This window comes from Tachyglossus aculeatus, chromosome 7 (genome assembly GCF_015852505.1).
Source record: "Tachyglossus aculeatus isolate mTacAcu1 chromosome 7, mTacAcu1.pri, whole genome shotgun sequence".
In the NCBI taxonomy this organism is placed as follows: Eukaryota; Metazoa; Chordata; class Mammalia; order Monotremata; family Tachyglossidae; genus Tachyglossus; species Tachyglossus aculeatus.
Window position 1 is genome coordinate 41,617,914 of NC_052072.1, and position 14,266 is coordinate 41,632,179.

Genomic DNA, 14,266 nt, shown 5'->3' on the forward strand with positions numbered 1-14,266 from the left:
ATTAACATGTTTCTACCCCAGCACTTCGCCCTCTTAGGATCGCCCCTGGAGAGTTTCCAGTTCTCTACCAGTCTCAGCTAGGGGAGGGAGAGTCAAGAATAGGGATACCCATCCCATTGCTAGCTTGGGCAGTGGCTAGCAAGTGGAAGGCAGTCTTCTACAAGTCAAAACTCACCTGTGCTGGGCAGCAGCGGCATGGGAGAGAGACAAGGGTAGAGACTCAAGTTTACTGCAGGGAAGAAGGCAATGGTAAAACACTGCCATATTTTTACCAAGACAACTCTAGGGATACACTACCAGAAAGACTGTGGGTGGAGGTGGGATGTTCTGGGAGAGATGTGTCCGCAGAATTGCTCTGGGTTGGAGATGACTCAACAGCACAAGACAAGACCCCCAGCACTTAGAATGGTGTTTGAAGCATAGTAGGCACTTAATAAATACCATTTAAAATATTTTAAAAAAACAAAACAGAATGGGAGTAATGTGCACAATCTATGATGGGGAAACAACCTCTCTGTGCCCTCCTTCACCAACACCCAATGTTTTGTCTTTACTTGTTTCATAAACCACTACTTTGAGAGGCATTCACGCCAAATATCCTCTCAGGACAAGGACCAATCTAAGAGCAACATCAAATGATAAAGGACATGAGATGGGGGAAAGCTCTCAAGGTGAAGGAGCATGGCCTAATGGATAGAGCAACATCAAATGATAAAGGATATGAGATGGGAGAAGGAGCATGGCCTAATGGATAGAGCACAGGCTTGGGAGTCAGAAGGACCTGGGTTATAATCCCAGCTCTGCCATTTGTCTGCAGCATGACCTTGGGAAAGTCACTTTACTTCTCTGTGCCTGTTACCTCATCTTTAAAATGGAGATTAAGATTATGAGCCCCACATGGGTCAGGGACTGTGTCCAGCCCGATTTACGTGCATCCACCCTAGGGCTTAGTAAAGTGCCTGGGACACTTTAAGCACCCAACAAATACCACAATTACTATTATCTTGTATCTACCCCAGTGCTTAGAAGTATACCTAGCACATAGTTAGTGTTTAACAAATATCATAAAAAAATGGTGGGGGAGGTGACCCCAAAAGAGCCAGCCTAGAGATCTTGGGGAGGAGAGGCTGGAAGGCTAGTAAAATATTCAGCTCTGGTGGCCTCTCCTGCCTGGATCTATCACTGATTTTACTCAATCACATTTATTTATTTATTTATTTATTCACGTACTGGGTTCAGAGTACTGCACTAAGCGCTTGGGAGAGTTAAATATATCAATATACCAGAGTTGGTAGACATGATCCCTGCCCACAGTGAGTATGGTAGGGATTCAATATTTGAAAGAGGAATTACTTTCACTAGTTGCTGATCAAGAACACAAAATAGACAGGTCAATAATCTGGCTCTCACGTGGGGTGGTGTTGTGGCCTAGTGACATTTGGTAATATTTGCTAAGCACTTACTATGTGCAAAACACAATACTGAGTGTTGGGGTAAGTAAAACTTATGCAGAATCTGGACACTCTTCCTTCCCCAAGTCTAACGGGGCAGGAGAACAGTTTTTAATACCCATTTTATTGATGAAGAAATTGAGGCTCAGAGTGGTTAAGTGACATGCCCAAGGTCACCAAGCACTCAAGCGGCAGAGCTGGATCCAGAATTCAGACCCATCCTCTTTCTCTAAACTGTGCTGTTTCTCAAAAAGTAGAAAGTAGCAAGCAATGGGGAGTCAGTAAATCCTGGTTCTAGTCCTGGGTCTGCTGCTTGTGTGCTGTGTGACCCTGGAAAATCACTTTACCTCTCTGGCTTCCATTTCATCATTTGTCCCTCTGGGACATAAACTGTGTCTTATCTGGTTAGACTTGTATCTAACCCAACCCATTGTTTAGCATATAGAGCTTAATGAATGCCGCAAATATATCAGAGCACACTATAACAGAACTGGTAGATATGTTTCCTGTCCACATGGAGCATATAGTTTCCCTATTTAGAAAGAAGAGGGAATAGGATTCCAAACATTTCTATTCTACACCATGTGATTGCAGGAAAGCAATTTCAACTTAAAATTACAAGGTTTTTAAAGGATTCATTTTGCCACATACCATTGGTTTTGTCAAATGGATTTAATCAAGGATATATACATATATCTGCATAAATATCTATCGATATCTATATCTGTAGTTATAGATATTCTCTAAGAGTACGCAGAAAGGAGTGGGAAATTGTGTTTAATAAAAAGAGTTGAGTGAGCTTTATAAAAAAATCCTACAACATTTAAAATGGGGTGGATAGAGATCCAGTAGCTACAGTAGTTTGGATGTCTTGCTTTATTTCTGCCGTCTTTGAGTTTTCCCAGGGGAGGGGCAGCTAGTCTCAAGCTGAACCAAGTACCATTTATGTTTCAACTGTTGTTTGATGTCAGAGATAAACTAGTTTATGTGTAAAGGAGTCCCTCAATTTTTTGGTTAAAATAATATCTTTGCAATGGGAAGAATAATTTAAGTGCCATACTGGAAAATAAAGATAACAAACATGCAAAAGAAAGTCCCAAAATGAAAATAAAACAGTTTATTTAAAAATAAACATATTCACAAATAAAATATAAAAATACAAATAAAATAAAAAGACAATGTTAAAATATCAAAACATTTAATTGACAAGTGAGTGATGCTTTTGTTTTCAAATAAAATGGAGTGTCAACATGAGGATGTTGATTGTGTATTTTGACTCACAGTATATTAGAATACAAAAGAAAATTCAATAAATGCCCCCCATCAAAATGCACTGTTCACCTGTGCACTATGAGGCTCAGATGTTTACTGCACATGGGATCTGAGAGTTCCTAGAGCATATCTGAGGCATAGCCTTCTTTTACCTTTACCATTTTTACTACTCTCTTAAATTTCTTTTCCTCACCCCTACCTTTCCCAACATAAGAACCATCTCAATTATGCCTAGTTTTCCTAATCTTTTGGGAAGTAATGTTGAATCAGAAATAAAAACATACAGAAGAATTAGAATGCCACCTTAGTGTTAAATGTGTTAAAAGTGTACATTAGATCTCAGAGGTTCGAAGTAATCAGGAACAAAAACCAAAAATAAGCAAATACAACCCAAATGGAAGGAAACGGTGGCATAGCTCTAACTTCCAGAACTTGGAACAGAGAGAGAAACACTTAACCTACTACCCTAAAGCACAGTGGGTTTGGCCAACGATCTTGACTCAATAGCATTCCACATTATCTAGCATCTTCTGAGACGCAGGTGAGAGACAGAAGAAGCCATCTATGAAGTCTCTTATTAGGAACACTGGATGAGCCTTGATCCTGAGACTTCATGGAACTGATTGCAATGATATGTACAGCACGCCTTACATGCTCTCTCTTTCCCATCAGTCACATCCCTTTTGGGATAAGAGCACAGCACCTTAGAAGTGCGTGCAAAGGGGTTTTACAAACAGGACTTGTGTTTAGCTGGTTCCTGCCAGTGGTCTGGACATTGTGAGCTGATTAATGCTCCAGTTTTATGCCCCTAAGGGGAGCAGTAGTGATTGTGTTCAGGTGCTCTGCATAAGATAAATTTCTGGCAAATGTCCCCCAAGTCCAAGGACTTGTTAATTAATAAGTGCTAGATAGATGCGATTCACCTAAGGCCGTTTTTTTCAAGCTAAAAAAAAAGTGTCATCATCCCCCAAACCAGAACTCATGAAATTTTTCAAAATGAGATACAAATATTGGAGAAGGAGTTCTATTTCAGGTTGATGAATTCAGAGCAGTGTGGTAAATGCCTGTGTTCTGGGACCACTTGGATTGATTCAGTATTCATCTCGGCTCATTACTGACTCTGGTTTCTCATCTCCAGGCCAAGAAAAATGCCTCTAATAAAAGCTTTAGCCTTGTAACTGATGATAAGCAGGCAGGCCCAGAACAAAGACACAGTTGCTTCTAGATTCACATGTGACTAGCCAACTAATACTGTCAAAAGGGATATCCATGCAGATCAAGACAGACCCCTTCCCGTAAAAAAAAGCAGCAGAATATTATATACGGCTTGTGCTGTTTGTAACATAGCACTGGAAGATTGTCATCTCCCAGTTTGTGGCCTTTGAATTTAGAAGAAAAATAAAGTGTAGGGAAAGTACAACACAGAACTGTTAAATAAAGGCAAATATACAATGTAAGAACTGAAAAGGAATTCAGTGCTCATCAACAATGTGATGAAGAGTGCTCACTGCCCTCCTCTGACATATGTGAACTGAGTGTCATTCCATTTAGCTTGCTTTCAAGGGTCCCTCAATCAACGCTAAAAGTGTTTAAAAATACCAGATATTCAGGACCATACCTCTTTTGGGTTAAACCCCATCAAATTTTCTCCCAGGTAGGTACCTCATGACTTGCTCAAGGATAGCATTGTTAAAAACATTTCCTTTCAGAGTAAACCAAAACAGTCAGCTGCCTTCATTAGTGAGGACCCTGAGAAGCAAAACCTATGGTATATTTTTAGTGAATAAGGTTCACCCACATAAGCAGTCAGTCGTATGTCGATCAGAGAGTTATTGCCCTTAAATCAAAAGCACTGTGCATTGTTCAATTTTTGAATGCCTGAAAGGCAAGCACAGTCATCTGTCATGACAAAGAGATACTGTTAATCTTCTGAAAGAGAAGAAATAATCATTTTTTAGCCAAGTGTTCTGTAAGATCAAAACTGAATTGGTACTTTAGCTTCTTTTTTTAAAACTCTGCAAATACTTTTAAATCCTGCAAAAAGATTACAGAATCCCCCATAAAGCATGGTTTCACTAACTATTTTGGATAGAATGCTATTGGGGAATTAGGGAATATTCTTCAGGAAACAGGCATCAAACTTGACAGAGTATGACGGAATACCAGAAGGGACAATTGTCCACATGCACATGGCATTAGTCAAGGCCCACATAGTATATCTTAAGTTTTCCTTTCCTCCGAATCGTCAGAATCTTAACCCCTACATTAGGGGAGGACTGACTGTATCTGATGAATGTCTGCCTCATTAGTCAGATACCTCATAGGGCAGCATGGCTTAGTGGAAAGAGCACAGGCTTGGGAGTCAGAGGTCATGGGTTCTAATCCCGTCTCTGCCACTTGTCAGCTGTGCGACTTTGGGCAAGTCACTTAACTTATCTGTGCCTCAGTGACCTCATTTGTAAAATGGGGATGAAGCCTGTGAGCCCTATGTGGACAACCTGATTACCTTGTATCTACCCCAGTGCTTAGAACAGTGCTTCACACATAGTAAGTGCTTAACAAATGCCATTATTATTATTATTATCATTTCCTAATTGTAGATTTTTACCACAATTCAGGATGGACTGAGTGAAAAGAATTAGGTGGAGCAGAGTTTGCTCTGGTAGGATTATGACCAATGTGCCTTTGCTGATTATCTCAGAAGGCCATCCAATCACTTGCTGCAGTCCGAATGTGCTGAAGGCTCTGCACTACTGTCCTAATCCCTCGTCCAGTCTGCCTTTGATGAGGGTGGGTACTGCCTTAGAGAGACAACTGGGAACAGGGGCAAAACAAGGAGCTAGAAACGCTCAAACACTGGGCATCAATGTTCCTGGACTAGGCTTGGGAGTGGGATTAATGATACACAAATCCTAAACATAAGCTTTCTAGATACCATGTGAACCCCAGTAACATTAGGTTGGGGCCAAAGGTTAGATTTGTTTGGGGAAGATCTGGGTGAAATAAGGAATTTTCCAAAAGAAAATACCCCTGACATTAAATGGGTATGGCCTGAATCTGTTGTTCAGTGGGTTCTTTTTTTTACTTTACGTCAGTGTTTAAACTCCTTGTGGGCAGACAATACGTCTACCAGCTTGGTAGTACTGTACTCTCCCAAGTGTTTAATACAGTGCTCTGCACACAGTAAACCCTCAATAAATAGCAATGATTGATTGATGAGACTCGGAAATCAAGGCAGGAAATCCTATAGTACCGAAAGTCAGATCATAAACAGCTAGTAGGGTCCCAGTTGCATACAAAAATAAATTCATCTGCCTCCACTTAGAGGACAGAGCATCTCTAAAAAGTGCCAAAGGGATGGGGCCAAACCAGAAAGCATGCCAATGGACTTGGCATGAGACATAGGAGAGACAATTCATGCGGACCCAAGACCCTTCTTGTGAAACACTGACTGACATAACAGGCCGGTGTCAAATGAGATGCAAGAAAGAAGCCATCCTGAGAATGCCTTATATTTGGAAGGGTAAAAAATAGCTGCAGTCATCTTCCTATCTGGCAGTAAAGACAGTTCTGAAATGCTCCTGCAGAGTATTTTACTGGGGAGGAGGGAGGGGTTGCACAAGGGAAAATTACCAAAACCCAGAATGGAAAAACTCCCTCTCTTCACGGTGTACTCTCGTATTTTTTCTCTCAAACATTTTTTAAGGAAGAATAGGATAGGCCCTGTTCTTCACTGCTGGGCCATCTGGATCTTCTCTTCACAGGCATGGACACCTGCAGCTGCTTCCAGAACCTGCCCTGGGGATACTTGGACTTTTCACCTTTCCACTTAATGACTGTGAGCACCGCTTTGGCCCTCTTCAACTCCTTCACCTTAGTCTGCTTGACAGCTTTGTATTGCACTAAAATGACGCTGATGTTGCCCCTGGAGGCCATGTTTTCTAAGCCAGCTTTGAGCTCCAGGAGGGCTTGCGTCCCTTGAAGGACGTAGTTTGGGCTCAGGACAACCAGTAGGCGTCTGCTTTTCTGAATGAAGCTCAGAGTTTCATCTGTGACAACTGGGAAAGAAAACATCAAGGGGATTAGTGTTGGCTGAAATCAGGCTTCTGTGCTGCTGAGACAGATCTGGGTAGAAGAGGGGTTGGGTTCTTTAAGTAGGAAAACAGAATGAGGAACAACGGCTAGATAGAAAGGTCCCCTTCCCTTTCCATGGTACTTTCTTAAATAGTATTCTATTTCAGAAATGTAGTTAGCACACACACTCTTCAGTTTACCAATGGATTTTCTTTCAGGAACTGATAGAAACTCTTAACACTTGGTAGAATTTAGCAGTACATGGATGGGTACTGTTGCAGATTAGAGCCCTTAGAATTTAGAACAATTCAGCCCAGCTGATTTCAAAATGAAGCTTAGTGGAAAGGTTCGTCAACCTCGAAGTGGTCCTAATAAACTACCTCAAAAGTGGGTATTGTGTCCTGGAAATGGATGTGAAGGGCAGTGGAACTGGCAAGTGGAAAGTGATCAGGTCCTTCAATAACAATAATAAAAAAAAAATAATGGTGATGGTATTAAGTGCTCCCTCCAAGCACTTCATTAAGCACTGGAGTAGATAAAAGATAACCATGTTGGGCACAGTCCCTGTTGCACAATGTATGAGAGAAGGAGAATGGGCAGTTTATTCCCATTTCACAGATAAGTAAGTTGAGGCACAGAGAAGTTAAGTGTCGTGCTCAAGGTCACCCATAAAAGTATTAATCCAGGTCCCCTGACTCCTAGTTCTGTGATCTTTCCACTAAGCCAGGCTGCTTCTCCAGGTGCCTAGTTCAATGCTGTGCACACAGTAAGCACTCAATACTATTGTTGATCACCAACTGGGTCATTTCCACTGACATCCGTGGAAAGTAAATCAGTAGCTGCAGAATGAAGTCTTGCGATCTGAGCAGCACTTTAAAATTCCCCAAACCTACAATATCATTTTCAATTATTTTTGAAGCAATCAAGAATGTTACAAGTTGTGGTGATCGCACCACATCTAGACACAAGGCATTTAAAAAGGAGTTGCAGAGCAAAGGGCCTCTTTGATGATAAAGGATCCCCACTTCAACTTCTACAGCCCAAAACCTTCCCAGCCAGCAAAACTCACCCTAATGTTCTATATCTTACTCATCGCTACTGTAAAGGCATGTGCTCCAATAGCTGCTCCTTAACAAGCCTATATTTCCCTGACAAGTAAATGCTTTCATCAGAAAAGATGGGGAAGGGGGAAGAGAGAGAGTGCACGTGTGGAGCAAAAAATATGGAAATGCAATGAAATTTTATTTTGCTTTCAAGGGCTCTGATTAGTTCCTGTCACAAAACTCTTGGGGATAATCCATCTCCCAGAGTTTGCATTCTTATCAAGAACTGCATAATCCCCTACCTAGCATGTGGGTGTACACACACTCAGGGTACCAGACACTAGCGTCTGAAACCTATTTCACCGCCTGCCGGGCTCCCTGCTAAGCAGTGGTTGAAGCCTCTTAATCTCTAGTGGTACAGAAGAAGCAGTTGATAGTCCTGCAATTATAAACCAGGAGGGTTGGATGTGACTAGAAACTGCCTCAGCAAAATGAAATATATAACTCGGGTAGCATTGCTGGAGACAGGTCTGAAAAGCCCAGCTTGACAAAATCCCAAGTGCATGAGAAGAGATTCAGAGGCAAAGGACACTGGGGAGGGAGAAAGAGGAGACTGGAGAGGAGCTGCCACAGTGACAGACAATCCCTGAATACCCAAAAGCAGATGCTGAGGGGTAATTGTGCAGAACACACTTTCTTTGGGTAATGACCACAGCCTATTGATGTGACTTTCAGCTTACTAAAGGAGCTTCCATGGTCCATGACATCCATAATATCTTCCACGGGAAGGATGGGAGCTAGGTCCTGATGCAACTGAAATTCAAACACTTGATATTCAGAGGGAAGCCTGAATTAGGGGAGAGTTGGAACGAATGGCTTAAGTCACAATTTTAGCTTGTCCTTTGAGAGAAGTCTTTAACACCTGTCAAAGGCAAATTTTTCTGTTCAGCTAGCCCACAGCTTGCTTAGCCTTCGGACAGCAGACTGACAGGAATATAGATTAGGTGCAGAAGGGGAGAGAATAGGCAGGTTAGCACTGGACTCGGAACTGCAACTGAAGAACAGCTCACCAATCACGACTGTGATTCAGGAGATGGAAAATATAACCATTTTTCCCAATCAGCATTAATTTTGAAAGAAAGTAAAGAAACTGAGAGAAAATTAAGCAGGAAGGGTCCAAGTTGGCATCGGTGAATGATTTTTATAGCTAGGAGCTAACCTTTCATCATAAGGACTCTTTGCTTATATTTACTCAGCAAAAGCATTCTCTTGAAATTTTGCCAAGCTTAGAGTAATTGCCCTGTGCTAGGGCCAAGCAGCCTTGAAGGCTATACGTCAAGTGGAGCAATTCACTGGTAAGATTCTAGTAACTTTCAGGAGCCTTTTTTATTTTATGAAGGATTTTTCAAATGGACGTGGGGTAGCAGCAGAAGCTGTGGTGAAGGGGGTGACGAAAGTAGCAAGAGAAAAAGTGAGTCAGCAGGTCGGGGGAGAGGAGAGAGACAGGAGGGGTACAGAGAAAACTCATTTGAAGAAAGGCAGTTTTGCTTGCTTCTCTCCCCAGTTCCCCAGCTACTTCTCCCAAAAGCATTTCCTCATGGCCTGTCTACCCTCACCTCCTGGCATCCTAAGATTGAGGGACAGGACAGATGTTAATTAGTCAGGGGTTTCTGAAAACAAAACAACACCCTTGCTGTATGACTCCTGGGGGTATTTCTAAACCATCTGCTGACTCACTGGGGATCTACTTTATTATTTCTGAACTATGGAAAGAAATACTTGATCTCAATTCTAAGATGAGTGAAAAATCTTCTGTGACATTCGTATCAATGATTTTAGCCTGAGGTGTGGAATGTAACAAGGAACTGAAGGGTGAAAATGTGGAGGTGTTAACCACTAAAAGAGAATCAAAGGTCAATAATAGCCTTTGTTTTCCTTGATACCATCGCAGTTGAAGTCATCTAAAATACTTACTTCCACCTGGCAGGCTGTCCCGGTCAAAAATGCACAGCTTGTAACCAAATTCATTTTCTAGGACTCCGCGAAGGGTCAGTAGTACGAATTCTTCTTCCTCAGCATTTCTTGCATAGGATACATAAATGTCATACTCCTTGCCATCTGCAAAAAGAGTTCAACGGTTACAGAGTACAAACTTAATCATCAGGCACACTGTATCTTTAACATTTGTAAGTGATCAGGCAGCTCACAGAAATGCTTGGATATGCCCCTATGCCCGGTTTCACAGCAACTCAGGAGATAGAAAGGGGAATTACTTTTTTCTGTCATCACCAAATGTGACAAAAGGATAAAGGGTAATGCAGGATAATTAGGGAATTGGGGAACATCCTTCCAATGTCACAAGTCATCTTGGAAACAGCACAGTGCTGTGTGGAATAAGTTTGCATGCATGTATGCAGTGTTGGGCATCATAAGGACTGCAAGACACTACAGACCCTCCAATCTGGCATCTGTCCCCTACACTCCACCAAAACTGCCTTCTCAAAGGTCACAAATTACCTCTTCTTGCCAAATCCAATGGCTCCTACTCTATCCTAATCCTCCTCAACCTCTCAGGTGCCTTCTACACGGTGGATCACCTCCTTCTCCTCAACATGCTATCCAACCTTGGCTTCACAGACTCCATCCTCTCCTGGTTCTCCTCTTATCTCTGGCTGTTCATTCTCTGTCTCCTTCGTGGGCTCCTCCTCCCCCTCCCATCCCCTTACTGTAGGGGTTCCGCAAGGGTCAGTTCTTGGTCCTTTTCTGTTCTCTATCTACACTCACTCCCTTGGTAAACTCATTCACTCCCATGGCTTCAACTACCATCTCTACACTGATGACACCCAAATATACATCTCTACCCCTGCTCTCTCTCCCTCCCTCCAGGCTCATATCTCCTCCTGCCTTCAGTACATCTCCATCTGGATGTCTGCCTGTCATCTAAAACTCAAAATGTCCACGACTGAATTCCTTATCTTCTCTCCCAAACCCTGTCCTCTCCCTGACTTCCCGTCACTGTAGACGGCACCACCATCCTTCCCATCTCACAAGCCCGCAACCTTGATGTCATCCTTGAATCCGCTCTCTCATTCACCCCAGATATCCAGTCTGTCACCAAAACCTGCCAGTCTCACCTCTACAACATCGCCAAGATCTGCCATTTCCTTTCCATCTAAACCGCTACGTTGCTGGTTCAATCTCTCATCCTATCCTGACTGGATTACTGTAGCAGCCTCTGATCTCCCATCCTCCTGTCTCTCCCTGCTTTAGTCTATGCTCCACTCTGCTACCTGGATTATCTTTGTACAGAAATGCTCTGGGCATGTCACTCCCTTCCTCAAAAATCTCCAGTGGTTGCCTGTCATCCTATGAATCAAGAAAAGACTCCTCACTTTCAGCTTCAAGGCTCGCCATCACCTCGCCCCCTCCTACCTCACCTCACTTCTCTCCTTGTACAGCCCAGTCCGCACCCTCTGCTCCTCTGCCACTAATCTCCTCATCATGCCTCGTTCTTGCCTGTCCCGCCATCGACCCCCGGCCCACATTCTTCCCCTGGCCTGGAATGCCCTCCTTCCGCACATCCGCCAAGCTAGCTCTCTTCCTCCCTTCAAAGCCCTACTGAGAGTTCACCTCCTCCTGAAGGCCTTCCCACATTGAGCCCCCTTTTTCCTCTCCTCCTCCTCTCCCCATTGTCCCCCCACCCTACACTTGTATATATTTGTACATATTGATTACTGTTTTACTTGTACATATTTACTACTCTATTTATTTTATTAATGATGTGCATATAGCTATAATTCTATTTATTCTGATGGTTTTGACACCTGTCTAGGTGTTTAGTTTTGTTGTCTGTCTCCCCCTTCTAGACTGTGAGCCCACTGTTGGGTAGGGACCATCTCTTTATGTTGCTGACTTGTACTTCCCAAGAGCTTAGTACAGTGCTCTGCACACAGTAAGCATTCAATAAATACGATTGAATGAATGAAGACAGGAGGAGCAGCATGGTCTAGTGGAAAGAGCAGAGGTCTGGAAGGCAGTTCATTTATTCATTCAACCATATTTATTGAGTGCTTACTGTGTGCAGAGCACTGTACTAAGCGCTTGGGAAGTACAAGTCAGTTGACCTAGGTTCTGACTCTGGTTCCTCCATTTGCCTGCTGCGTGACCTTGGGCAAGTCACTTCACTTCTCTCTGCCTCAGTTACCTCATCTGTAAAATAGGGATTAAGACTTTAAGCCCCTTATGACACAGGGACTGTGTCCACCCTGATTAATACACTGCCTGGCACAAAGGCATTTAACAAATACCATAAACAAACAAAAAAACCCACAAAGTTTTCTTTAAAAAGAGGTTGTTCGAGAAGGCAACTCCCATAGTGTATGAGAACTGGGTGCATGATTTAAGAAATATCTATTGAGGTTCCTACCACTTTTCCACGAAGCCCAGTATTGTGATGAAAGGAGTAACATCCTCTAGACTGTAAGCTACTTTAGCAATATTATTGTTATGGTATTTGTTAAATGCTTTCTCTGTGTCAAGCACTAAGCCCTGCAAGAGATACAAGTTAAAGAAGTTAAATACAGTCCCTGTACCATATGCGGCTCACATTCTAAGTAGGAAGGAGAACAGGTATTGAATCCCCATTTTACAGATGAGGAAACTGAGGCACTGAGAAGTGAAGTGACTTATCCAAGGTTACCCTGCAAGCAATTGACAGACCCAAGATTAGAACCCAAGTCCTTTGACTCCCAGACCCAAGCTCTTTCCACTAGGCCATGCGGCTTCTCCTTGTGGGCAGGGATTGTGTCTACCATCTCTGATGTACTGTATTTTCCAGGAACTTAGTTCAGTGCTCTGCACACAGTAAGCTCTCAAAAAATACACCTGATTGATAAATAGCCATACATTGCAATTCCCCTCATCTGCTCTATTCACCATAAACTCAAATGGTTTTCAAGGGCTCTGACTACCTGTTAGATTGCAGGTCATTCCAACTCAAGGTCTACTTGCCGATTAAAATCTGCATAATTCCTATTATATCATCATATGAATGGAGGAAATGAATATTTTTCTAACTCTGAAACTTAGGGAAATTGTAAGCCATAACATTCCTTATTCATTTTGCCGTTGAATAAAAATTTCACTGTGCTCCATTCTCCTCCCATTGGGTTATTAACTTTTCCTTATAAAGATGTTGCAAATACTGTCCCTTTCTTGATTAAATATGGGGATTGAAGTTCAGAACAATCCAAAATGAGATAAATGGAGCAGAAATCCATTCATTTATTTTGGAAGGTTTAAGGAATGCTTTTCCTTGGAAAGCGGCATTGAAACACTTTATGAAAAACTTGTTTCTTACCCAAAATTGTTTCATCTGTCCCAAAATGAGCCCGATAAAACAGCACCATCTCCAGCCAGTAGACATGGTAGACGACAATCAGAATCACCACAAGGAAGACCGTGGCTCCAAACCCACAGGCCAGTTCCACCGTATATCTTGGCACTAGAACTGAGGGAAGAGATAAAGGGGCAGGATAAGTATTACACATGAAACACTATCACCAGTCATCACATCACAGGTCACCTATACCTGGACATCCAGCCGACATCTCAACTTAAAATATCCAAAACAAAACTCCTTCTGTTTCCACCAAAATCTCATCATCTTCATCTTTCCCACCACTGTAGACAATACCGTTATCCTTCTTATCTCATATCTGTTATCATCTCTTATCTTAAACCCATAATCTTGGTGGTGTCCTCGAATCATCTTTTTCATTCAACCCACACTTTCCATCTTTCACCAAATCCTGTCAGATTGCCAGATTTACCTTCACAACATTACTAAAATCCACCCTTTCCTCTCCACCCAAACTGCTACTATTCTGATCCAAACCCTTATCCTATCTGGCTTTGATTACTGAATCGGCCTTCTCACTACTGACCTCCCTGCCTGTCTCTGCCCATTCCAAAACATACTTCATTCTGGTGCCCAGATCATTTTTCTAAGAAAGCATTCAGTCCATGTCTCCCCACATCTCAAGAATGTCCAAAAACATCATCTCTGAAACATACAAAAACTCCTTGCGGTTGGCTTTAAAGCACTCAATCACCTTGCCCCCTCCTATCTTATCTCACTCATCTCCTACTAGAGCCTAGCCCACACACTTTGCTTCTCTAGTGGCAGCTTGATCATGTGTCTTGATTATTAGGCTCAGCATTTCTGAATTTGCATTCTGTAATCAGAACACAAGGGTAATCCCTTCTGTTATCTTCATTTCTGGCTTTCTGCGGATGGTTGTGTTGTAATACCGGAAGGATGGTCGCTGACTTTAACCCAGAGGCAGGTTTTTCAACAAGTGTTTTTCCAAATGATCAGTTCATCACTATGGCACTGCCAAACACTTTCCCACATCCTCCCTCTGG

General features: G+C 42.5%; 1 protein-coding gene across 2 annotated transcripts in view; it reads right to left on the reverse strand.

Annotated features, from left to right (window-relative positions):
• LOC119930633 (interleukin 1 receptor accessory protein) overlaps positions 1-14,266 on the reverse strand; it is a 138,667-nt gene that overhangs the window by 12,142 nt on the left and 112,259 nt on the right. Inside the window, exons 9-11 of one of the 2 annotated variants that reach the window (XM_038749172.1) lie at positions 13,200-13,349; positions 9,815-9,958; positions 5,248-6,781 (exon numbers count right to left, since the gene is read on the reverse strand). In XM_038749172.1, the coding sequence (XP_038605100.1) occupies positions 6,414-6,781; positions 9,815-9,958; positions 13,200-13,349 (662 nt within the window). In that variant the 3' untranslated portion in view covers positions 5,248-6,413. Of the gene's footprint in view, positions 1-5,247; positions 6,782-9,814; positions 9,959-13,199; positions 13,350-14,266 lie in introns of those variants that run through there. The other variant, XM_038749171.1, reaches the window with a different exon arrangement.